This window comes from Gracilinanus agilis, chromosome 2 (genome assembly GCF_016433145.1).
Source record: "Gracilinanus agilis isolate LMUSP501 chromosome 2, AgileGrace, whole genome shotgun sequence".
NCBI classification, from domain to species: Eukaryota; Metazoa; Chordata; class Mammalia; order Didelphimorphia; family Didelphidae; genus Gracilinanus; species Gracilinanus agilis.
Window position 1 is genome coordinate 488,963,837 of NC_058131.1, and position 24,469 is coordinate 488,988,305.

Sequence of the window (24,469 nt, forward strand, 5' to 3'; positions counted from 1 at the left end):
ATAATCAATATATTATTGTAAAAAAGCCCATAAATCTTATGTTTTCTGAATTTCTCATCTCAACTATTGAGGTCACATGTTGCTTATACAGCCTTTTCTTTTATTTTGCCTTTGTTAATTGTCACATATGATGATGGATGGATGGACTCCATCAAAACTGGTTACAATTGTATACAAGCTCAGAAAATATAATGACTTAAGAATGTAAATTTTAATTTTATAAGCGGACTTTAGAAATGACTTTAGATACCTAGTACCTTCTGAACGGAAATTTTGTAAAACAGGTTTTACATAAATAAATAAATAAATAAATAATGTTGTATTAAAAGGTAGAGAACCAAATAGAACTTCCTACCAAAACTTTTTATATATAAAGCAGGAAGCCAAAAAGAGCTCCTGCATGCATGGCATTTTAACTCTTTAGTTTAATTTACTTCTGCCAGAACAATCTAAATTCTTGGTGACGATTTAGACCCCCAAAAAGATTTTCATCAGCCAAAGTTGAAGGATTTGCTACATCTGTATAATTTGTGATAAGTATCCATCAGTTCATAGGTTTTAAATATCACACAGCAAGTGGCTATATATAAACTCATGTGAATCCTATATAACAATGGGTTTGTTTGCTTTTATCAATAACTGGGCTATTGTGAATGTTGGGAATTTGGTACTTAATTTGAATGTGCATTACCTACTGTTTGGTTTTTATATATCTCCTATTTTGTAAAAATCATTTGCACTCGCACAGGGGAACATTGACAAGTTAAAAAAGGAACTGGATCTCATTTTTTGATGAAGAACCTTTGTATTCTACATCCTTGGCTGACACAGGGTGTCACTGATTCTAAGCTATATATTTTTTATTATTGTTGTTTTTCCTTGTATTTGCAATATAGTATTTGAGTACTCTGAAGTATATATAATCAATATTAATCTTTTTTTATTTTTTAGTAATATAAGTTTAAAATACACTTCTTCTAATGTCATTGAATACATAAAGCTTTAAACTATAGAATAATGCCATTGACTGTTTAAATATTATGGGACTTTATTTAATAATTCTGTCTGATTCCACAAGAAGGAATTTTAAAAGAGCCATTGCACAGTGCTTAAGAAGCACAAAGCCAACCTGCATAGTGCCAGGCGAGCACAAGGCCAAGGAGACCAACCAAGAACCCCTCTCAGATTGATGTAATTTTGAAGCAAGAAAACAGGACTTGAGTTTGGGGTGCCGTTCGAGGTTGCGGCACTTAACATATGTTAAGATGCAGGATTTCCTCTGAGCCACATTCTATCCAAGCACCTCATTCTGGATCCTATAATCTAGTCCCTTTTCTATCTTTCATAATGTGGCAAACATTCTGTAGTCCTGGCTACTGATTGGGTAAGTGCATAATTACATAAATAATTTTAATTGGGCCCTGATTCAAGGACCTGTTATAGGTTTGTTTTTTCCTTAGATTTTTTAGACATAAGGCTTTAATATTTTATATTTAATCCACAAGTTATTTTTTCGCTTTTATGTGGATTTTTTGATGTTTACTTCTTTTGCCAATTGATTCATATACCTTATAACTCAGTCATGTATCCCTGAGTGATCCCTGTTTGTTATTATTTCCCTCGGGGGGGATTTTGTTATTGTTGTGAACTTTGATTTGAATTTAGGAAATTTTAGTATAAGAAACTTGCTATGTCCCAGAATCCAAAAGACAAACCTGTTTGGAGAAGGTGCCATGAAAATGCCTGCAGAGACCACACACTATGTATCAAGAAGATCCAGAACTGAACTTTGGGATGTGAAATTGAGCTATGGGGGGTTGAAAGCATTTGTTTTGAATGTATAGTCTTCTGCCAAAGGGGACTGCCCCCAAGTTGTTTTTTTCAGTGTAGCAATCATTTATTTTGCTCTCTTTTTCTTTTATCTCCAAATAATTGCATTAAGTTGATTATGTTTTCATGATCCTTTTGGGGAGACTGGTCTCCTAATAGGATCACAGTGGGTATGTATAAATAGAGATTTTTGAACCTTAGACTGAATCCTCCATAAGTTCTTAGTATCTCCCAAAATTTCCTTTAATCTCCCCTGCACCTTCACGTTTGCATTGTCACGTTATTGTTTTATAGTTGGCTGTAACTCCTCCCTCTTCCTCTTTTTCTCTTGGGGGTGGGCTGGTTAGTATGTCCTTTAGCTAGTATATTTTTGTCAGTTTATTATTAATAAAACTTTATTAAAATAAAATATTTAGTTATTGATTAATTTTAAAATCCACACCTGGAACCAAAAGGATAAGAACCCTTCTCCAGGAATATCAAAAGCTTCAGAGAAGTCAAGGAGGCTCAATAATAATAAAAGGTTGTTATATTTGGCAACTAAGAAGGTGGTTTCACTTGAATGATAAGATGGGAAGTCAGTTTGCAGAGGGTTCAGCAGAAAGAAAGGAGAGGTGATGCCAACAATTATAGATGACTTTCATAAGAAAATCAGTCATGAAGGGGAGAAGAGATAGAGGATGATAGCTAAAGGGAATGGTAGGACCACTTGTGGCTGTTTTTAATGAGGAAGAAGACACAAAAATGATTGTATACAACAGGAAAGGAATGGAGAGAAACAAGCAGTGAAATACAGAGAAACAGAGACAGAGAGAGAAACAGAGTCAGAAAGAAAGAAAAGGTGAGAGAGAACATGGTTGTGGGTACAATCTACTACGAAAATAAAGGATGCTATCTGTTAGAATTTGCCATGGCAAAGAGAAGGGCCATTTCTTTATTTTTCTATCTAAGACCAAAATTAAGGAGAATAAAAATTATAAGAAAGTTTGAATAAGGAAAAGTTCCTATATGTTCAGACCTAACCAAATATGGAAGGGTTTGCCTTGGGAAGCAGTGGCTTCTCTCACTAGAGGATTTTTAGGAGATGCTTATAAAGGATATTACAAAAGAGTTCTTTGAGCTGGGCAGCCAGGTGGTACAATGGAACCTAGATTAAAAATGTTTCATCTTGGTTCAAATCTGACCTCAGACACTTACTATGTGACCCTGGATAAGTCATTTAACCCTGTTGAGACAACAAGAAATTTTTAAATAAGGCTGAAATAAATATGGAAGAAAGCAAACATAATATGAAATTAAAAAACCAAGTTATTTTAAAATGGATTAAAGAGCGGGCAGCTGGGTAGCTCAGTGGAGTGAGAGTCAGGCCTAGAGATGGGAGGTCCTAGGTTCAAACCCAACCTCAGCCACTTCCCAGCTGTGTGACCCTGGGCAAGTCACTTGACCCCCATTGCCCACCCTTACCACTCTTCCACCTATGAGACAATACACCGAAGTACAAGGGTTTAAAAAAAATGGATTAAAGAGGGGGAAAAAATCTAAAATTCATTGGCTACCAGAAAGCTATAACAAAAGAAACAAACAAAAAACAAATAATAATTCTGTCAAACAATTAAGTTCAGAAAAAAAAGAGAGAACAGGAAAAATCCTCTAAACCACTCTTGAAACTCCAAAATTAAAATGCTCAGAAATGCTCAGAACAAAGAAAGAATCAATCTGTAAATATTTATTAAACATCTACCATGTGGTAGGCCAGTGATGGCAAGTCTTTTAGAGCTGGAATGTCAGGCCCCACCCCCACCTCACTCACAAGACCAGACTGAGTGGCATGGTCCTCCGGGCACAGAGTACCAGACTCACTCTGGCCCCTTGCCTTACTGCACCCAGGGGAAGGAGAAGTGAGGTATGTCCTCAGCAAGTATAGAGAGGGGGAGGGGAATGGCTTGAATGCTCTGCTCCCCTCCAGCTCTGCCACCTATGAACCACCCACATTATCAGCTGTGTGCTCCCAGTGGGCTACTGAGCAGAGAGGCTGGTGATGTGAAAAAATGTCAACAGGCATGGTAGAGATGGGGAAGGGAACAGCTCTATCTGAGTCCCTCCACCTTTCTAGTAATGAACTCTGGGGGGTGGAGATAGGGGGTAATGGGGGGAGGGGTGGTGGTGGTGGTGAACGCCAACAGAGAGTACTCTGACACCCATACCATAGGTCTGTCATCACTGTGCTAGGCAATGGGCTAAGTGTTAGCAATACAAAAAAAAGGCAAACTACAATCTCTCTGCCCTTACAATCTAAAGAGAAAAAACAGCAAAAAAACAAATATATATAAACTCGGATATCATTAAGGATCACAGAGAGAATTAGATAAAACTCTGGGAAGAGTTATCATGATTATTTGATGCTTTGATTATTATAAAAGAAAGAGGAGGGGGAAGAATAACTTGTAGAAGACAGAAGAACTTATTTCATACAATCTGGATGCATAAATAGAAAATAATAAATAAGGAATATATAGATAGATAATGGGGGCAAAGAGTGTTTAAAGGGAACAGAATGTGAATTCCAAAGGGCAAGGTACAATAAATTAGTATATGGATAAGCAATTTCAACACATTTAAAGATCCTGACTAGTGTTTAAGAGTGTTAACTGGGTTTTTGGGAGCCCCAAGTTTGCCCATTCTTTGAGAATTAGCCTTGGGGGAAGTCCCAGACTGGTGTAATCTGAAGACTAAACAATAAACCTTAAAGTACTTAATGATCCCAGTTTACATAGGACTAGTAGATATAATCAAATTTCAAGTACCCTTTATGTCTTAGAAGTTTCTCCCATTCTATCAGAGACTTCTCCCAGATAGCCCTTTTGTATTCACTGTAGTTTAGGATACTCTCTAATATCCCAGCCTCTGGCTACAGCCTCTTTCTAAGGTTGCTTGTAATCAGTCAGTATATATTTGCTGTTCTTAATTCCCCAAAAGGTATAAAAGACCCCTATGCTTTATTATTCTTTGGAGAATCCTCTTTGGTGGTGTTTTCTCCCAGAGACACTGTCTCCAGAGCTTTGGCTCTGTGTGGTATTTAGCACTTTGCTCTGTATGGCAGTGGATTATTAAGGACTTGTCTCTTATCCTGATTAAAGATTTGGTTTTTATGACTACTTTAGTGGTTTTGCGTTTTTCTAGTTGATAGGTGTGAAATAAAAGTCTGAGATTTTTGAGAAAAGAAAAAGTAATTCCCAGTAAATGGGGAAAGTGCAAAAGAGAGAACAAAAAACTTTTTAAAAATTGTAATTAATTCACATCTCTTGTAAATTTGAATGAATAGAAATTGAAACCATACAATAGTCAGCTTTGCAAATGATCTATTTATTTTTTAAACAACTTGTCAACTTCCTACTACATTGACACAAGTATTTAATAAGTCAGTTTCATTACTCTAATAGAAAAAATGTAATTAATCATTAATCTATTAAGAAAATGATGCTATTCAAAACAAAGTTACATGTACCCATGAAAACCTTATTGTGGGAATATATTCTAAATTAATTTTTTTAAAGAAACTTATTGAGGAAGCAAATCAAAATATGTTACAAAAATATTAGTTTTGAATAATAGAGAGTTATCAATCACAAATTAAACATGAGTATTGTTCACTGCTTAGGAGGTGGTTTTACATATCACATAATGAGATCATTTAACAACCTCTGCAAGTATCATTAAACAAATAAAAATTTAGAAAGACTCTCTAAATCAAGTCAGGATTTTTTTTTACTTTCTATTTGACTGTTTACAATAACACATGCTCACAAGAAAACAGTAAGTTGTTAAAATAATTAATTGTATTTGCAACACACCTCTAATTGGTTTGCTTCTACTAACTCATTAACTTTAACAACACTAACAGGATTATAAAAAACAAATAAGATGTGAAAGAAATATTATCATGGACTAAATTAGCTCCAGAAGACTAAACTCTACTATTCTATGATGCTTTATACCACTGAACAATGCTTTGATTGTAATAACTGTGACCAAAATATTTAGATTAGAACTCAAGAAATAAAAATATAAAACAGTTAAGAAAGACACTGCTCTAAACTTAAAAATCAGAATTAAACTAAAATAGTCAACTCTAGTCTCTTGTTCTTAAGCTATTACTTCCAATTGTCTATTAAATCACTGAAATGAGGTCAGAAAGACCTTAGTCCAAAACTTGTCTCAGTAGCTGTGTGACCTTGAGCAAGTAACTTAACCGTTTGCCTAAGTTTCCTCATCTGTAAAATAGGATCGATAATAATAGCACCTACCTCCCAGAGTTGTTGTGAGGATCAAATAAGATAATAATTGTAAAGCACTTGGTACAATGTCTGGCAGTCAGCTTTATGTAAAAGGTAGTTATTACTATAACAATATCAATTATTATTTTTAGGGTACTCTCTAATACTATGCAGATTATAATGCATTTATATCTCCATATTCTATGAGATATGTGTAAATATCCATTAAATCCTCCCCAAAGGATATAACCAACACATTGCAAGCCTTCCCCTAGGTCTTTTACACTTTGTGTGTGTATGAATGAGGAATTTGGTTGCCTGTTTTCCCTTGTTTTTGATACATGGCTGGCTGATATCTCTTTCCATGAAGACATTACCCTGATGATCTGTTTTGTGCCACTTCTCTTCTACAAGTACTCTTTGGTACCACATTGTGTCATAATTGCAGTCTCTGTACATCTATCTCTTTTACCTTTTGGCTTAGTAGAAATTTGTATTCTCCATGAAACTGTGATGTTTACTGATTCATTTTGCAATTCCTTAAATGAAATTTAGCCTGATTTCATCACCATTTTCACTTCTTACCAGGTTTCACTGTCCATCTGAAATGTTTATCCATAATAAATGTACTGATGAACTAATTAAATGGGCTTCCCAGCCATCTGCAATGTTATAACTTGCTTTGCCCTTCACCCAGCATCCAGCCATACTAAGTGTCAGACACCAACTCTTCTCAATTACCTGAAAAGTAGAGAATGAGGTCAGAGTAGACCATCAAACTTCCTTCACCCTAGAGAGGTTCATAGGTTGAGGAAGTCAAAGCCTGCAAAAAATAGCAGAATTAATCCAGTCATAGAACTAAAGAATGGAGATAACTAGGACTTGGGCCAAGAGTACACTGGGTCTTCACTGGGCCTGAAGAAAAGAGTATTCAAATCCATCTAAGTCTTGGCTTCCCTCTTTCAGCACCCAAGAAGCTTCTTAGGTTAGAAACTAGGTCCAAGTGAAAAGCAAATTTCCCCAGTGCGGGAGAAGGTTGAGATAGTCCAGTGGTGCTATCTGGTACCTGGGTACCATATAATCAAAGGCAAAGGAGTCAAAAAATAAGCTATAGGAATATAGAGAGCAAAACATTTGAACTTTTCAAAGATCTCAAGAGGGAGAAAACTCAGTTAAAAACCCAGCACAAGCAGATATTCTAGAAGAAAGATAATAAAATCAGAAAGTAAGGTGAAGGAAATGAAATACTTAAATATAGAACCTTGTGGATTCCTAAGAGAATGTGGGAACATAGTAAGATTTTGAATCAAGAGGGAAATCTGGATCTTGAGAGATATTAGATAGACCAATTAAGATGATTTATTTCCTGCACAGCAGAAATAAATAGCAGAATATGCTTAAAAATTGAATCTGCAGTCATGAACCTACCAAAAGATGCACAAGAGAACAAAAAAAATATGATGAGAAAATACAAAAATATTGAAGAACAAATTTAGAAGAAAAGAAGCAAAAAGCAATAACAGTACAAGAACATGTAATTTCAATTCAAGCAAAACACATTGATCTTGAAAAAACAAGATGTTTAACTTAAGCATCATAGGCCTCCCAGAAGAACATGGCAAGTCAAACTTGCCAAAGGGAAGAAAAAATCAAAGAAAACTGCCCTTAGCTTGTACATATGAAAAGCAAAGCATTAACTGAAAATTTTCAGATTGCCACCAAGAAAATCTCTACTTCAAACATTCAAACTCCAAGACACAAAGTAATTAGCTTTAACCATTACAAAGACAAACAAAGAACTTCGAAAGTGATTAGAAGTTTTTCAAATAAAATGAGAATGAAATTCAAGTAATACAAGACTAGACTGTACCCACTTGAAACTATAGAAAGTAATGGAATAATATATTCCAAAAAAAAAAAATCAAAGCACATGGTGAATCTATAATGAAATACCATGTAAAACTGAGTTTAATTGTCAATTTAAAAAAAAGATAGATGTTCAATAAAATAGAAGAATTTGAATCTTTCTAACAAAAAAGTAGATTACTCAATTTGTAAACCCTTTAGAGAACAAAAATGTAAGAAAGATAAATAAGTATAACAAGAACAACAAATCCTGAAATTATACTTTCTGGAGGGATTATTAGAAAAGAATGATGCTAATCAAGGGAAAAAAAACAAAGGAACCATTAAGAGATTTCTTTCTAAAAGTAAACAAGAGAATATAAAAGAAATAAGAAGTGACAGTGGAAGAACTGGCCTGAAACATCATGGATTAAATCCAGCACCATCCCCTACAGATAAACAAATAGATTTTATGGAACTAAATTATAGCATAAAAAGTTGCATTAAAAAAGGGAGTGATAATAAAGAATGTAATGTACCTTAATAAAGTCCATGATAAACAATAAAATGAAGATAGCTCCTATAATTTCTCAGCAAGAAGAGAGGCTATGGGAATTTGAGTTATGTGGCAAAGAAAAAAACAAAAGAAAAGAGGAAACCATAATTCTGTGGTAAAAGAGTACAGTGATGAGAACCCCGCAATAGGTGAAAATCTGTGAAAAGTAACTGCAATGTTATATTTATTTTATTGTGTATATATATATGTGCATATATACATAATTTTTAAGGCTTTATAAACCCTTCCCACTCTCCTATAAACTTTTCCCACACTCTTATTAACCTTTCCCATACTCTTATAAAAACTGAGCCAATCAGCACCCAAGATACAGAACACAGGGCTGTATGGTTGGTTGCCTTTCAGCCAATAGTGTGCCATGTGCAATCTCACATTGGCAAACTTGCGCAAGCAGTAGTGGCATACTGCATTTCCATTGTGTACAGTATGGTATTTATCTGTAAAATCCCATGATATAGTGAAAACTCTGTAATACAGAATTAGTTTTTAAAAAAACCCGTGATACAGTGAAGTCACAATAAGTGAACCAAGATATAGTGAGAGATGACTGTATATCCCATTGGGCATTCCCATGGAGAGAAGATATATACTATGGGAGAAAGGGATCTAAGAATGGATCTAATCTGTAGGATATTTAGTACTCAGAAAAAGAACTACTCCTGAGAAAGTACTTACTATGACTTCATAGACATATCTCAGGAAAAGGGAAATCAGCAACTCTCATGCAGAAGGATAGGAGGTTATAGACTCAAAGAGGACATTCCAAGGCAAATGGAAAAGAAAATGATTGGGGAAAGAACAGGGGCAAAACTGAATTAAATGATTTGAGATACAGGAGAATTTCTACTCTGAAACAATGTTTCTTTTCTTATGTCTCCCAGAAAGTGATACATCTAAGAAAAGTACAAAAGAAAAAAGGGCAAGACTGCAAGACCTACACAACATAACAGAGAACCTGATTAGAAGAAGGAATGCAAATTTGGTCCTTAAGAAGCTTTAATTCCATGAGTAATGCAAAGAAATTTAAAAAAGGAATAAATAATTATAAATACTATGAATTAAGGAATAAAAATCAGGATAGATTGGAGAATTAGTAGGGAAAGTACATAAATCCTTTCAGAAAAAGAAAAAACTAACAAAGAAAGGAAGTTGGAGGAAATGTAAAAAGTGAAAATCCTGAATTAAGCAATTAACTGAGAGAAATAAGGAAAGAGCTGGAAAAAAAAAGGAAGAATTAAATAAATAAAAAGAGAGAAAAGAGAATCAGTCTACAAAAGCCCAAAATTAGGAAAAGTGTTGACAAATGAAAGAAGTAGATTGATGGGTAACGGTAGGAAATGTGTAACAATAGGGTTGCCTAAAAGTGTTCATAGAAATACTAATTATAGGGACAAAATACCATCTTAAAAGAAATAGAAAATAAAAATGTAATAAAAAAGAACTGTCACAAAAGCAATTGAAAACAAATGTTTCAAAATTACAAAGAACCAGTCTGGCCTCAAAGAAGAGATGTGAGAGTACATTCCCCCACCCCCAACTATTTTGCTGAAGTGGAATATACTCAAATGTGGAACGCTGAATATATTGTCATATATTTTTAGTGTATAGATTGGATTTGTGACTTTTTCCCCTTCTCTGTATTTTTTTCTTTTCTTAAAAAAACAACTCTGTTAAAAAGGAATGGCCCTCTTAAAGGAGAAAGGAGAACTATAAGTGATATGTAAACAAAATATTTTTGTTAAAAAATAAATTTTATTTTAATAAACTAAAAAAAAATTCTCTTCCTCTTAGATACTGTATAGTTCATTGATGGGCAAAGTATGCCCCACAGGCCAGATGCAGGGGGGTGGGGGCCCTGAAATGTTCTATCTCGCTGGGTGACATTCCTAATCTTACAAATACAATGAGTAGGATACAATACAATGAAACTTTGAAAGAGTTGCCTTAGAAACAGATAGACAGATGAGCATTTCCTTTCCTTTGGCCCCCTCTTTAAAAAGTTTGCCCATCACTGGTATAGTTCATTCTCATGGACAACAGTGAGCACTATTAGTAATCAAATCCCTATCACTCACTTTTCTTAATATGAATAATCATTGAACAAAGTAACTTCCACAGTTGCTTCTAACAAAAAACCTCCTATAATTTTAACATGTACATGAGGAATATGTGTTTGAAAAAAGATCTTCAAAAGCATAAAATAATTAAGTCTAACTAAATATTAGTATAATTCCTTATAATTCTGCATTGCTATTTATAACAGATAAATGAAAAATAGGTTGAAAAAATAATGAGGTTATATTTTAATAAATAGTAAAAAACTATATATATTTTTTCCACTTAAAGTACTACATATAGATAGATGGTTTAGATCAGTGATGGGCAAACTTTTTAAAGAGGGGACCAAAGGAAAGGAAATGTTCATCTGTCGATCTGTTTCTAAGGCAACTCTTTCCAAGTTTCATTGTATTGTATCCCACTCATTGTATTCATCAGATTAAGAATAATGTCGCACAGCTGGATAGAACACTTCAGGGGGCCCCATCTGGCCCCTGAGCCATAGTTTGCCCATCACTGGTTTAGAGAATAGACATCATTTCTTTTCTTTGTATTTGCCCCACTTTTTGACCCTATTTTAAGAAAATGCTTAATAAAAAAAATTGTTGAATGGCTATCCTAATTTACAATCTCCTAGTTAAATTCAAGAATATCTGTTTGTCATACTAATGTTTTATAAAATACTAAAATGACGCCAGATAGGATTTTGCTAGTACTTTCCTTGCAAATGTATTATATGTACACATTTTACATAAAATATCTATTTTAAAAAGATATTTATATACTGATATGTATATAGTGCTTTATAAATTTATATCTATTTAGTACTTCCAAGTCAATGAAATACTTTCCTGACAACTTGTCAAGCAGATGGTGCTAGTATTACTCTCTTCACTTTGCAGATGATGAAATATAAGATCTGAGAAGCTAAAAGATATACTTATTATTAAGTATTGGACCTTGGAATTAAATCCAATTTCCAGACTCCAAATTCCATGCTTTTCCCCCAATGTCACTCCATTCAGAAAATCACCAAAGTAATTTTCCTAAAGTTCAACTGCAACAATGTCATCCTCTCAAGTCAATAAACTCCAGTGGTTCCCTATCGCCTCCAGGATCAAATACAAAATCCCGTTCTTCAGTACTTCAAAATCTAACCCCCTTCTACCTTTCCAATCTTCTTCTACCTCAGTCCCTACCATGTACTCTTCAGTCTCTGATATTGACCTCTTTATGGTTCCACAAATAAGACACTCCATCCCTCTGGATATTCCCTATGCCTTGAATTCTTTTATTTCTCATCCCTGCCTTCCCTAGCTTCCTTTAAATCACACCTAAAATCCCACCTTCTAAAGGAAGTCTTTCCCAACCCCTCTAATGCTAGTCTTCCCTCTGTTATTTTTTTTTCTTTTTATACACTTTATATAGCCTATTTGTACATAGTTGTTTGCTTATCATCTCCCCCATTAGATGGTAAGCTCCTTAAGGTCAGGAACTGTCTTTTGTCTTTCTTTTGATTGAAAGCATATAAAACAGTCCCTGGCATATAACTGGTGTGTGATAAATGCTTACTGGCTGACTTACAATATTGTTTGAGATGAGACGGTAACTTGCCTGAAGAAAAACAGAAAATAAAAACATTGGACTAATTCATTATCCTTTGTTCTCTTAATACTAAGAGCAATTTATTTCCCAGGTTAAAAATGGCAAAACTGAAGACATTTTAGTATTCCTGATCCAAGAAATTTGAGTAATAAATATAAAGATCCATCCCTGTTCTGCCAAACACTAACACCTATGGAATTTTGCCTTAGGGTTAGGGAACCCTATAATTTCTAGCCCTTATATTTCCACACAAAAAGAGCTATTTAGAATTAGAGAAAGGGGAAATAACAGCACCTATCCTAGAATCAATAGTCAAGCCATGTTGTTTGGATCTGCCTACATGCTACACTCACTTGCTTTCAATTTAACTTTGCTTTCTAATGGCCATTTTAGGAATGGAAAATAGTCCTTTTTCCCCCAACCTTTTCATCTACCTGTAATATTCTAGCCATATTTTTACCTGTGCCACCTCACTCAACTTGGATATCTTAATGATGACTCCTACTTGGAAACCAAACCTTGCCGACATCTTGCAGTTTGGTCTGACAAACTACTGAGTTACTCAGAACTCACAGCAACTCTTAGTGTTTATACAAACTTGCGGCCCTCTTCCCCCTACCCTTAGTTACACTATCCAGATAATATATTTTCCTAACCATTGTATCTCACAGCCAAGTCTAACTCCTTCTGGTCTTATTTGTCCTCTAGATACCCACAATTCAACCCTGACATGATCTCTCTCCACCTTTTCCAGCCTTATCACTAAAAGAAAGAACTCATTTGGCAGATTTATGAAAACAATTACTGAACAACCTCAAAAGTCCTTCTAATACTGCAAGATGTCAGCACTGATGATCTGAATGGTGATTCTACTTCCCATACAGTTTTTGTCTTCTGATTTGTTGAAATCTTATCTTTAATATTTATAGAGCTATTCTCATTTGTAGTTGATAGGAATTACAAAATAACCTATCAATAATCTAAACCTATCTTTCTAGTAAATATACTCAATTCTTCCTCAGTCATCTGGTTAAGATTTTCTTGCCTGTCATGACCTCATACTGTAGAAAAAGGGTTTCATCTCATGTAGCATTAAAAAATATTTTGATACTAGGATGTTCAATCCTATTAAAAGATATTAGATAAAAAACTGCTTACACAGTTGCCAAAATGAAGAGCCACATACTGATCACAGTCACCTCTTCTTAACATTTCATTAAATAATAGCAATGAAAGCTTCCTATTCTAAAATGTGAAAGGTTGTAATTCAAACCAAGTTATAGGGCAAATGTATTCATGTTATTAGAATCAACAATTTGAGGACAATGGAAAAAAAGTATTTTTATAATCAGACAGAATATGTGAGCACTAGAGAAAATCAAAATAACATAATGCATGGATATTTCAAAAATCTATCATTTCCTTGGTCTAGATATATCTTCTAATGAAAATCACAATTTCTGTAAACCTTCTGGTGATAAACCTCCTCCCCTCCAATTAGCTAATCTACTTACTATTCAAACAGTGGCTGGGTTCATATCAGAAAATTTTCCCAACACAATAGGATCTACCTGAGCTCACAATCTACTGGTATATTCTTAACATGTACAGAGTACAGGACTTGGAATCAGGAACACACTAGTTCAAATCCCATATCAGGCACTTCTTTCTATGTGGCCTTAAGCAAGTCACTAATTCTCAATTTCCTTATCTTTAATATGGACTCAATTAACTGTAATATCCCTACTGATTCTAAATCTATTATCTAGGATTCGATGAACCCAGTGTCATTTCAACATCATAATAAGGCAACTTCAAGGGAGACATGAAGAGAAATCATAAAAATGTCTTATGAGTAATAAAGACAAATGTTCTTTAACATTAAAATTGTTAGACAAGGTCATTTTTATTAATATTGAGCAACCTAAATAGGTGAATTTCAAAGGTCTTCTGACTTTCTAAGGAAAATAGTTAATGCAGAGTATAAAATTATTGCTGTTTTCATATAAAATTAGCACATCAGTGCAAGGTTTAGATGATTTTTTAATTAACAGTATAAAGCACAAGGTAACAAGTGAACTGAGGCAAAAGTAACTGCCTAACTGATTTTAAACTGGTCAAATGTCAGTATATCATTTTTCTTCTTTATGTATAACCATGATATAACACATGTAGAGTTCAAAGGACTCTTGTTTACTTCTATTTTTATTTGTAGTCTACTAAATGAAAATCCGAAAGGCTTTGAGCCTTAATTTTTAAAAATGATACAGAATAAGTGCAGTGGTTTAAAAGAATCTTCATATTCTGCTACCCAGTACCTAACTTTACAACCAACATGAATATTAAATATACCACAAAAATTTTAGAGAGAAATGGCAAACTTTTAAAAATATAATATAATGATAACTTTATTCTTTCCCAAAGAATTTTATTGCTGTCTTTTGTTTTCATATCACATTCAATTCCAAATATACCTTGCCCTATCCAGTCATCCCTTCTTAACAGCTTTGTGACAAAGAAGTAAGAATCAAATGTGATTTCATTGATACAGTAAACTCCCAACACGGTAACTCCTTTACCAACACCAATTTGCAACTACTATGAGAGTTTGTTGGGGCACTGAGAGTTTGAGTGACTTGCCCTGAATCACATAATCAATATGTGCCAGAGGCAAGATTTGAGGATCTTTGAGATCTTCCTGACTCTGAGACAGGTATTTATCCAATGTCAAAATGTCTTTCCAATTTTTTTTAATGTAAGCAAAATCAACCCATATATCTAAAGCATTTGACAATATATGCAACATTCCATGACCCAGATCTCCCATCTCTCCAACAAAAGAGAACAATACAACTTTTCTCTACTCAGGTGCCAATACCTTTTCAAGATACCTAGATAAAAATGGGATTCAAATGTGAGGTAATATAGCAAAGAACTTAAGACAGTATCCCTCAGGTTTTGAAAATTTTAAGCATTGCAATATTAACTTTAGGATTTCAACCAATTAACTTTATTAAACTAGTAATTACCTTACTTTCTGCTAACCAACGGTGTGGGTCATGGCGTACATCATGGTGTTTATCACCTGTACTAGAAATAGCCTAAAGGAAAAAAAAAACACATTAGATTGTTTGGGTTTTTTCCCTTAAAAATAAACATAAATTAGAACAATATTTAATGTTATTATTTAGACATAAGGATTTTTGTTTAGAGCAACTGATTTTAGAATAAATAATAAATTTAACTCAAAAAAATCCCATACCATGTATGGGCACCATTCCTCTCAGAGAAAGGAAAATCTAGCTCATAACACTGGTTTTCATTTACTATAGTGACTAGAAAACCTGATACAAACCTATAACCATTATAACGTCAGCTTTCACAAGACCCACTCCAAGAGCAATATATTAATTTTTGGGAGATTACAAGGTTTTCACTTGGGGATTTTATAGAGGTTGATGAATCTACAGAAACTCAATAAGGGTGTTTTTTTGTAAAAAAGGAGGAAATATTATATGCAGGATAATTACTAAGTGAAATTTTATGTTTTTGGAAGGATAAAGACTATAATCTACTTTGAAAAAAACAAACTTGTTTTGTTTTGGTAATCTATAGATTGATTTCCATTATGTTTAAGATATGTAGTAGAGCCTAATTCTTTTAATGAGAAAGTCAAGGAAGGGCCTACCCAAAACTGAATAAGAAAGTGAGGGAAGAGGAGTGAAAGGAATGGGAAAAAATGGAGTTTGTTCAGTGTATTCCCAGAAAGAACTTAAGAACCAACTTAGAATTTCAGGCTATGAATAAGGAGCAAATAAATAAGGACACAATTAGAAATGATATGTTAATTGTCAGGTGAGTATAATATGAAAAAATCCACAAGCTACGAAAATGCCTTTGGCAGTCTAGAAAGGAGAGCGGCATCATCAGCAAAATAGGAGTGAATATCAGTAAAGTTAGAAACAAAGTATACCAATGCAAAAATATATTTGTAACTGTTTTCTTTCTTTGGGATTCTAACTAGAACATAATCAAAGTTCATAAATAGAAAATGAAGTTAATTGATTTGTGTTTTGTAAACTATAGCAAGGCATTACAGTTGAAGAGAATGAATAGTGTATCCAAATATTTAGTCCTATTCTAATTTAAAAACCTAATGACAACTGGAAGAGGAGAATAGTAATGGAGAGATAGAGGAGAAGGGCAACTAAGTGCAGCAGTGCATGGAGTGCCAGGTCTGAAGTCAGGAAGCTTTATCTTCCTGAGTTCAAATCTTTCCTCAGACACTGAGCAAATCATTTAATCCTCTTTGTTTCAGTTTTCTGATCTATAAAATGATCTGGGGAAGAAAGTGGCAAACCACTCTTAGTATCTTTGCAAAGAAAACCCCAAATGGGGTCATAGTCAGATACAACTGAAAATGACTGGAAGGGAAATCAAAATGAGGTATGACTTGCCCCAAAACACAAACTACTTTCAAAATGAATAAATATCACAAGTAGTACATTGTATCTATATCGCATCTAAGGTTAGTCACTATACATTCTTCCAGTAGTTTTGCCTCTTTGTAGAAACTATACAACATCAGTAAAAAAAAATTTCAAGAGCTTTGGTCACTCAAATAGGTCATTTCAGTCATTCCACTGAAAAAGAAAAAAAATTTGTTTCAAAAATTATCTTTGGGGGAAAAAATCTGTTTCACATAAAACTAGCCACCACTTTAGGCTGTTGTACTATTATTTATAACTTAATATCAGTACTTCAACTGTATCATATTGACATGTCTTTCTCTGAAGCCCCTAATAAATGGTTTTCTCTCTCATTTATATGTGCCCTTAACTGCCAATAAAAAGTAGCTGTCGGTGAATGATTCGAATAATTTAAATGGAGAGAGAAGAGAGTATAAAGGCAGGAAGCAAAATCATCTATTTACATGTACTTTTTGTATTATCTTTAAAGAAGTTTTAGCCCAAGAGAATTATAAATCTTTAATTCAAAGATCAGTCTAATTGTTTTATAATGATAGTTGTTTACTGTATATGTGCCCTGAGGTTTTCAAATAGTAGGTACATTTAGCAGTATGGAATAAATAACTAATATGGGGAGCTTGAGACATAAGAATGGAAGAAAAAACAAGATGGACATTATCCAGAATTGTTCTCTATTCATTTGTTTTTCATCTATTAGACCATCTATCCCACATCACAATGACTTTCTCTATAATACATAAAATGCCTGCAGATTTCAACAACAGTTCATGAATCAACTACAAAGGATAACTAAAGTGAAAGAAGCCATTCCTTTCCCCTAAGGACTCCATGTGATCCTTCTGTAGCTCTCCCATGCAACTTCACTCAAGGCTGGGAAAACAAAGGATCAATTATACTTAGTGTTCCTTTAATGATCTGGAGAAAAAGCTGTTGGGGGTACTTTTTTATTTCAAGTTTACAGGAAGTAGGCCATAAAAAATGATTGATGAAATGGGCTAAGTATTTTTTAAAACTTTTTTTAAAAAACTTCAGACATTTTGTTGTTCTTCTTCTAGATTCCCATTCTTTGTAATTTACATTCAGTGATAACTTAAGAAACAGTTTTTGACTGAGGAAGAGTTAAAAAGACCACAATCATTTCTGGAAGCCAAGTACATTAAGGCATTGTTTTGGAATATGGTAAAGTATTTTGTACTTTAAATGAAATTTTAGATAAATTGGTCTTAGCCAGTTTATTTCTCAAATGAATTTTTTTCTTCTATATATCTTGCCTTCACCACTGACCCCAATGCCTTTTCAAAATTCTTGTCCAAGAGTTTATATTTTTTGGCAACATTTTGTACATTCTTTCTAATAGTATCATTTTTACCTACATGGAGGAGTAGGTAGTAAGCATCAATTTTGACATGTCTTGTTAAATTCTCTGTTATGTGTATACAACCTTTATGACATTGGAAAAGTTATTTAACCTTGGTGTGAGTTTCCTCATCTATAAAGTGAGTTGGACTAAATGACCTCTAAAGTCTCTTTGAGCTCTGGATCTATGGTAAAAAAAAACTGCTGCCTTAGTATTCTTGGTCAAGGAGTCTCCAAAATTATAATTATGCTTTTCTTCTTCAATGAATTCTTTCCAGATTTGTGGAGGACAAGAAGTTGCTTCCTCCTTGAGGCATTCAGCTCCTTCCACTTTAGGGAAAACATTGCGTGTGTGTGTGTGTGTGTGTGTGTGTGTGTGTGCGCACGCGCGCACGCATGAGTATGTATGTATGTATGTGTGTGTGTGTATGCACACACACATTTGGGGGGGAGCTCCAAGTATACAGTTATGCTTTTCTTTTTCCCCTATGTGACATTTTTCCAGGCTCCAACCTCTAATGAATTTGGTATTCAAAAGAAACAAGTACAAATCCTGGTTCTGCCACTTACTATCTGTACTGTCACTTACTATCTGAGTGACCTAAATTTAGCAAGTCACTTATTTCTTCTGAATCTCAGTGTCTTCATATATAAAATGAAGAAGCTGCAGTAGATGGCCTAAGGTCTCTACCAATTGTAGAGCTATGTATAATCCTATGTCTATACATGATTTTGTGCATTATAACTACCTATAAGATTTAGGATAGAAAAATATAGAAATGTCTGGTGGATGTTAAATCTTAAAATTCCTATCTCCATGAAAAAGGAAAATTCATATTTCAATATTTAAAAATAATGAACAATGGCATTACCTATACATGATACTACTTGAAGTTTATATTTTTAGGATAACATGTTTCTCAAATATAGACAACTATTGTCTGACTTGAATTGATATACATTAACTTGTAGGGAAAATTCCTCCCCAAGGTGGGATAGGTCTACTTCTCTTGCAAATCAAATATAGATTGCTTTTAAAAAGAAAAAAATACAGATATGAATAACATGGAAATAGGTTTTGAACAATGATACATGTATAACCCGGCAGAACTGTTTGTTGGCCTCAGGATGGGGGAAGAAAGGCGGGGGTGGGAATCATGAATCAGGTAACCATGGAAAAATATTCTAAATAAAAAAAGGAAAACAAAAAAAGAAAAAAATACTATTTTGATAAAGTGTGTTGAATTATTTCTGCACAAGTCCCATTGAGAGTTCTCTCTGTTGACCTGCACTACTACCACCACTGAAAGTCAGGTCAAAAGGAAAGAGGAATCACTATTCTTTTTATAGTAAAGCACTGGTAAGTAAGAAATAGTACATTTATGGCTTTACAAAAAGATATGTTGCCTTATTTTTTTTAATTAAGAGTTCTTGGTTTGGCTTCTCTCATAAATTATCTATAAAAAAATTTAGACAATATAAATAATCAGTAAAATCACTTGTCAGGAAACAAAGAGAAGAGCTAAGGCACATGTTAAAAAATTATTATTACTTTGAATTTATCCAAAGAGTCCCTGGAGAAGATTTCGCAAGCTACATCAATTTCCTTTCCTAACATGTCAAAAATGGATTCCTGCTCTGTCTCCATTGCAAGCAGTTGGTCTTTAAGCTGTATCTTGGTTTCTTCTATTCTCCTCACACATTTTTCATCATTACGTAGCTGTTTTTCCTAAGAAATAAAAGAAACAAAAATAAAAGTTAGGTATTAAATGAAAGCAAAAAAACACCTATGAATTGGTATGAAACCCAAGAATGTGAAGGGGAGATCATGGTTCTCACTACCAAACCACAACAAACATACTACCTATTTATAATCTGAGGAAAAGTTATTGAGAATTCAACAGTAAAACAGTTTGCAATTGATGAGCTAAGTGTCTGGCAAGATAGAAATGTGGTAATTATTTTACGAAGGGAAGTCTGGTGAAAGGGGAGTAGTTGAAAGGAAATTCTGTACCATATTAAAATCACATTTCCATTATGGATCAGAGAAAAAGCTGATACCACAAAACTGGCTTTAAGTTTAAGAAAAAACATCTTTAAGGCCTAGGAGACTAGGCAAAATAGAAAGAGAGGAAATAAATATCCTAAAAGAGTTTGTGTGTTTAGCTCCTAACTTTTCAGGAAAAAAAAAAATCCAGACCATCTTTATCTCATCAAAGCTATGCAAAACAGAAATGTTCAATTAAGTTCTCAAATGTAAAAATTCTATAAATATTTTTGGGTCATGAGAATGTGATGGAATCAAGATGGTAATGGCTTTGTAAATTCAGACAGATAGCTTAAGGAAAGAGAGTCCCAAGGAATTGGACACTTTCAATTCTAAGTCCGATAGGTCCCTCAAATTCAACATTTCTCCAATCTTGACTTTCTTAGGCTTTTACACCTTACTGCCTCTGTCTCCCCACTCTACCTACTTTTCAACTCATTTTTACATGTGGTTTTCCTGCATGGGAAGGTAAGCTCCTTATAGGTAGGGACTGACTTTCTTTTTTGGTTAACTCATAGTAAAAGTTTAATAATTCTTTATCTATAATGATGTTTCTAGCTAAATATATAAGAACTCATCTTTTCCCCCAACCTTACCCCTCCTTCAAACTGTTGAAAGCAGTTAGCTAAGGACTGCAAACAATGCTATCCCTCTCACTACACAGATATGCAATCTGTTGCCAAATTTCAGCATTTCCAGCTCAAACCACTTTTCACATCCACAAAGGCATTACCCTAAACCAGACCCTTATTACCTTGAAGTCTAAAACATTGCAAAAGCCTATTTGGGTATAACCTATATCAGACTATTTATGTAGCTCCTTGGAGACCAGGGTGGGGTAGGGGGAGCATTGACAATATGAATCCTAAAATCAGAGAATAACTATTAAAAATTGTTTCTATATATGACTGAAAAAAGTACTTTTTAAAAATAAGTTTAATTGTGCTAATATTAAATATACAATAAGTTCTTTAAAAATTTTTTTAAATTTATTTGTTTGTTTTGAAGTCCTTAACTTCTGTGTATTGGCTTATAGGTGGAAGAGTGATAAGGGTGGGTCATGGGGGTCAAGTGACTTGCCCAGGGTCACACAGCTGGGAAGTGTCTGAGGCCAGATTTGAACCTAAGACCTCCCATCTCTAGGCCTGACTCTCAATCCACTGAGCTATCCAGCTGCCCCCTAAAATTTTTTTTAATAATGAAAGGGAATAAGCATTTATTAAGTACCCTGCAATAAATACTTTTACAAATATTACCTTATTTGGTCCTCTCTTTTTTTTAATGTTTTTTTTTTAATTTTTAAAGCATTTTTCCATGGTTACATGATTCTTCACTATGATTTTTTTTAAAGAGCCTATTTGGTCCCCTTGCCTCAAATCTCTCTCCATATCAATCAGTCCTCTATGGCCATCAAAGTGATTCTCTTAAAGCATAGTTACCACATCCTTCTCCAATAAACTCGATTATTACTTTGACTTCTCTGTCTGGTATTTAAAGGTGGAGACAACCTAGTCCTATTCTGCCAGACCAATCTTATGCACTTCCCTATAGTCATTCCACACAGTTCAAAAACAGAAAACAAAACAAAATAAAATTTGGCTTCTTCTTACCCGGCAGTATCCTTCCTTTTACTATCCTCAGCTACACCCATCTTCTGCCCCATGTCTATAATGGGCTTCCTTTCCACTTCTACATCTTTGAATACCTGGTGTCCTTCAAGACACTCAAATGGGGCTCTCCACAGCCAATATCTTCCCAATCAAGGTAACCTTGAATCAGTTTTAAATGTATTTAGAAAAGAACCTCGCTATATGCATGTTATATATCCTGTTAGAATAGAACCTCTTTGAGGGAAAGGACTATTTTACTTTTGTCCTGATACTCCCAAAGCCTAATACAGTACCTGGCATATAGTAGGTGTTTAAAAATAGATTTTTTGGAGGGGGAGAGGGGTAGGTAGATAGCTCAGTGGATAGAAAGCCAGGCTTTGAGATAGTAGGTCTTAGGCTCAAATCTGACCTCAGACACTTCCTAGCTATCATTTGACCCCTTTCTCTTCATCCTTATTGCTCTTCATTCAGCCTTAGAACCAATATATATTTTTGATTCTAATATGGAAGGTAAGGCTTTAAAAAAAATAAAAAGGTTTACTGATTGATTTATTTATATGTGTATAGTAAGGATGGGAGGGGTGGCCAGGACTACAAATAAATAGTTGAATACAAATTTTGAGATGGGGAGAAAGGAGGTAGAAAAGATTAGTTATTAGGTCTCCCACCTAAATTGAGCTATGATAAAGAACACTATGGTTTCCAAGAGGTGAAGGTGAGTAAGGAGGCCAGTGATGGGGAAGAGTTTATGTAAAAGTAGAGTAGGAATAGAAGATGGAATGTTGTAAACAAGGCTGAATTGCTGGAAGTATAGAGTACATAAGGGGAATAAAGATTTAAACCACTGGATTTAGTTGGTTCCAGATAATATTGCCTTTCCATATTTATTTAATATTAAATAGTCAAAAAAGCATTTTAAGTGACTATATGCACTATGCTAAAAGTAGACTGGAATCAGACTGTATAAAACATTAGATGGCAAAAAAAAAAGGAATGTGTAGATTATCCTTGTAGACAACATAAAAGCACTGATGATTATTGAGCTGGTAAATAACATGGTCAGGCGTGTGCTTCCATATTTTTGTAAATTTGTGGGTAGATTAGAGAGGGAAAAAAGAGTGGAATTGGGGAGACCAATCAGGAAGCAACTATGGTCTTCCAGATTAAGTGGTTAATAATATGGACTATTAGAAACTTTCACAATATCTCAATCTTCTCAAAAATAAGAATTGTGACCCCTGATATACTCAGAACCCCTTTTCCCATCAGTCAACATACTGCGGCAGGGGTACAGCAGAATTCAATTTTGCCCCATACACTGGGCCTCTAAATGAACTAATTTAATTCAGATGTTTATGAATAAATTCTGCAAAATAGTTTTTAAATTAATATATGAGAAGGCAGAGGTCCCTATGAACCCCAAGAGAGCATGGAACCAAAATAAAATGTTCCTGAATGATTTAAAAGATAAATAAGAATTGTGAAAACAAAATATATGGTGGCCTACAAAGCAGAAATAACTGGAAGAAAAATTTGAATCCATGGAGGTAAACCTTTCAAAAGAAAGAAAAGAGAGCAAATGATTGGTAATTCAAACACACAGAAATAAGAAAATCTGAAAGAAGAGAAGCAAAAAGCAATAACATTGAAAGGAAACATGATCTCTATGCAAGTAAAATATATTAATTTTTTTTAATTTTAAACCCTTAACCTCTGTGTATTGACTTATAGGTGGAAGATTGGTAAGGGTAGGCAATGGGGGTCAAGTGACTTGCCCAGGGTCACACAGCTGGGAAGTGTCTGAGGCCGGATTTGAACCTAGGACCTCCTGTCTCTAGGCCTGGCTCTCAATCCACTGAGCTACCCAGCTGCCCAAATATATTAATTTTGAAGAAAAGATGTATATAGACAACTTAAGTATTACAGGGTCGTCAGGATTTGATGAGACAAAAAACTGAATACCATTATATATGAACTAATTTAAGGAATTTCCCAGAATTTCTGAACATATAGAACAACATGCCAATATCACCATGGGAGAGAGAGGAAGTGGAAAAAAACTATGCTGCAAATTCCAAGACATCTAGTTGATTGTTTAACAATTTCAATGACAAATAACAAAGTCTGCAAGTGACCAGGAGGAAGACTCTCAAATATAAGGAGAAAGAAATGTAAGACTATTTGCATCCACCATAAACTGAAGGAGAGGAAAGAATGATCTTCCAAAGTGCAATGGAACTCAAGATACAGCCCAAGGCAATGTATGTAGCTTGCAAACCTGAGCCTAACTATTAACAGAAAAGGGGGACCTTCAGTAAAAGAAACTTTTCATGCATTCCTACAAAGAAAATTGGAACTGAATAGGTTATTTGATTTGCAAACACCACATAAAAGATAAATACAAGAAAGGTAAATATAGGGACTAAGAAAGGCAAAGGTAATGACACAAAATTACGCCAAAAAATAAATGGAAAAAAATTTAAGTTATTACAATAGTTTAGAAAGAAATGCTAAGGCAGTGAACATGTGAGTGGAGTGGAAAGAAAGGGTGAATTCAAGAGATGAAAAAATACTAAGAATGTAGAATTCAACAAGACTTGGTAGCAGTAGATGAGTAGGTTTCAGACCACCAAGTTTTTATTTTTGCTAAACTCTACACAATAGTTGGGTTTACCTGAAATTTTAAAAGCCTATTTGTTTTCAGAAGAACATGAAAACAGAGAGCCATCATCACTGAATCAACCCTGAAGTCAGAATTGAAATATGCTTTGATTGAA

General features: G+C 34.1%; 1 protein-coding gene across 1 annotated transcript in view; it reads right to left on the reverse strand.

Moving 5' to 3' along the window:
• CEP128 (centrosomal protein 128) overlaps window positions 1-24,469 on the reverse strand; it is a 499,758-nt gene that overhangs the window by 283,671 nt on the left and 191,618 nt on the right. Inside the window, exons 15-16 of the mRNA XM_044659982.1 lie at window positions 19,588-19,764; window positions 15,219-15,290 (exon numbers count right to left, since the gene is read on the reverse strand). Of these exons, the coding sequence (XP_044515917.1) occupies window positions 15,219-15,290; window positions 19,588-19,764 (249 nt within the window). The remainder of the gene's footprint in view (window positions 1-15,218; window positions 15,291-19,587; window positions 19,765-24,469) is intronic.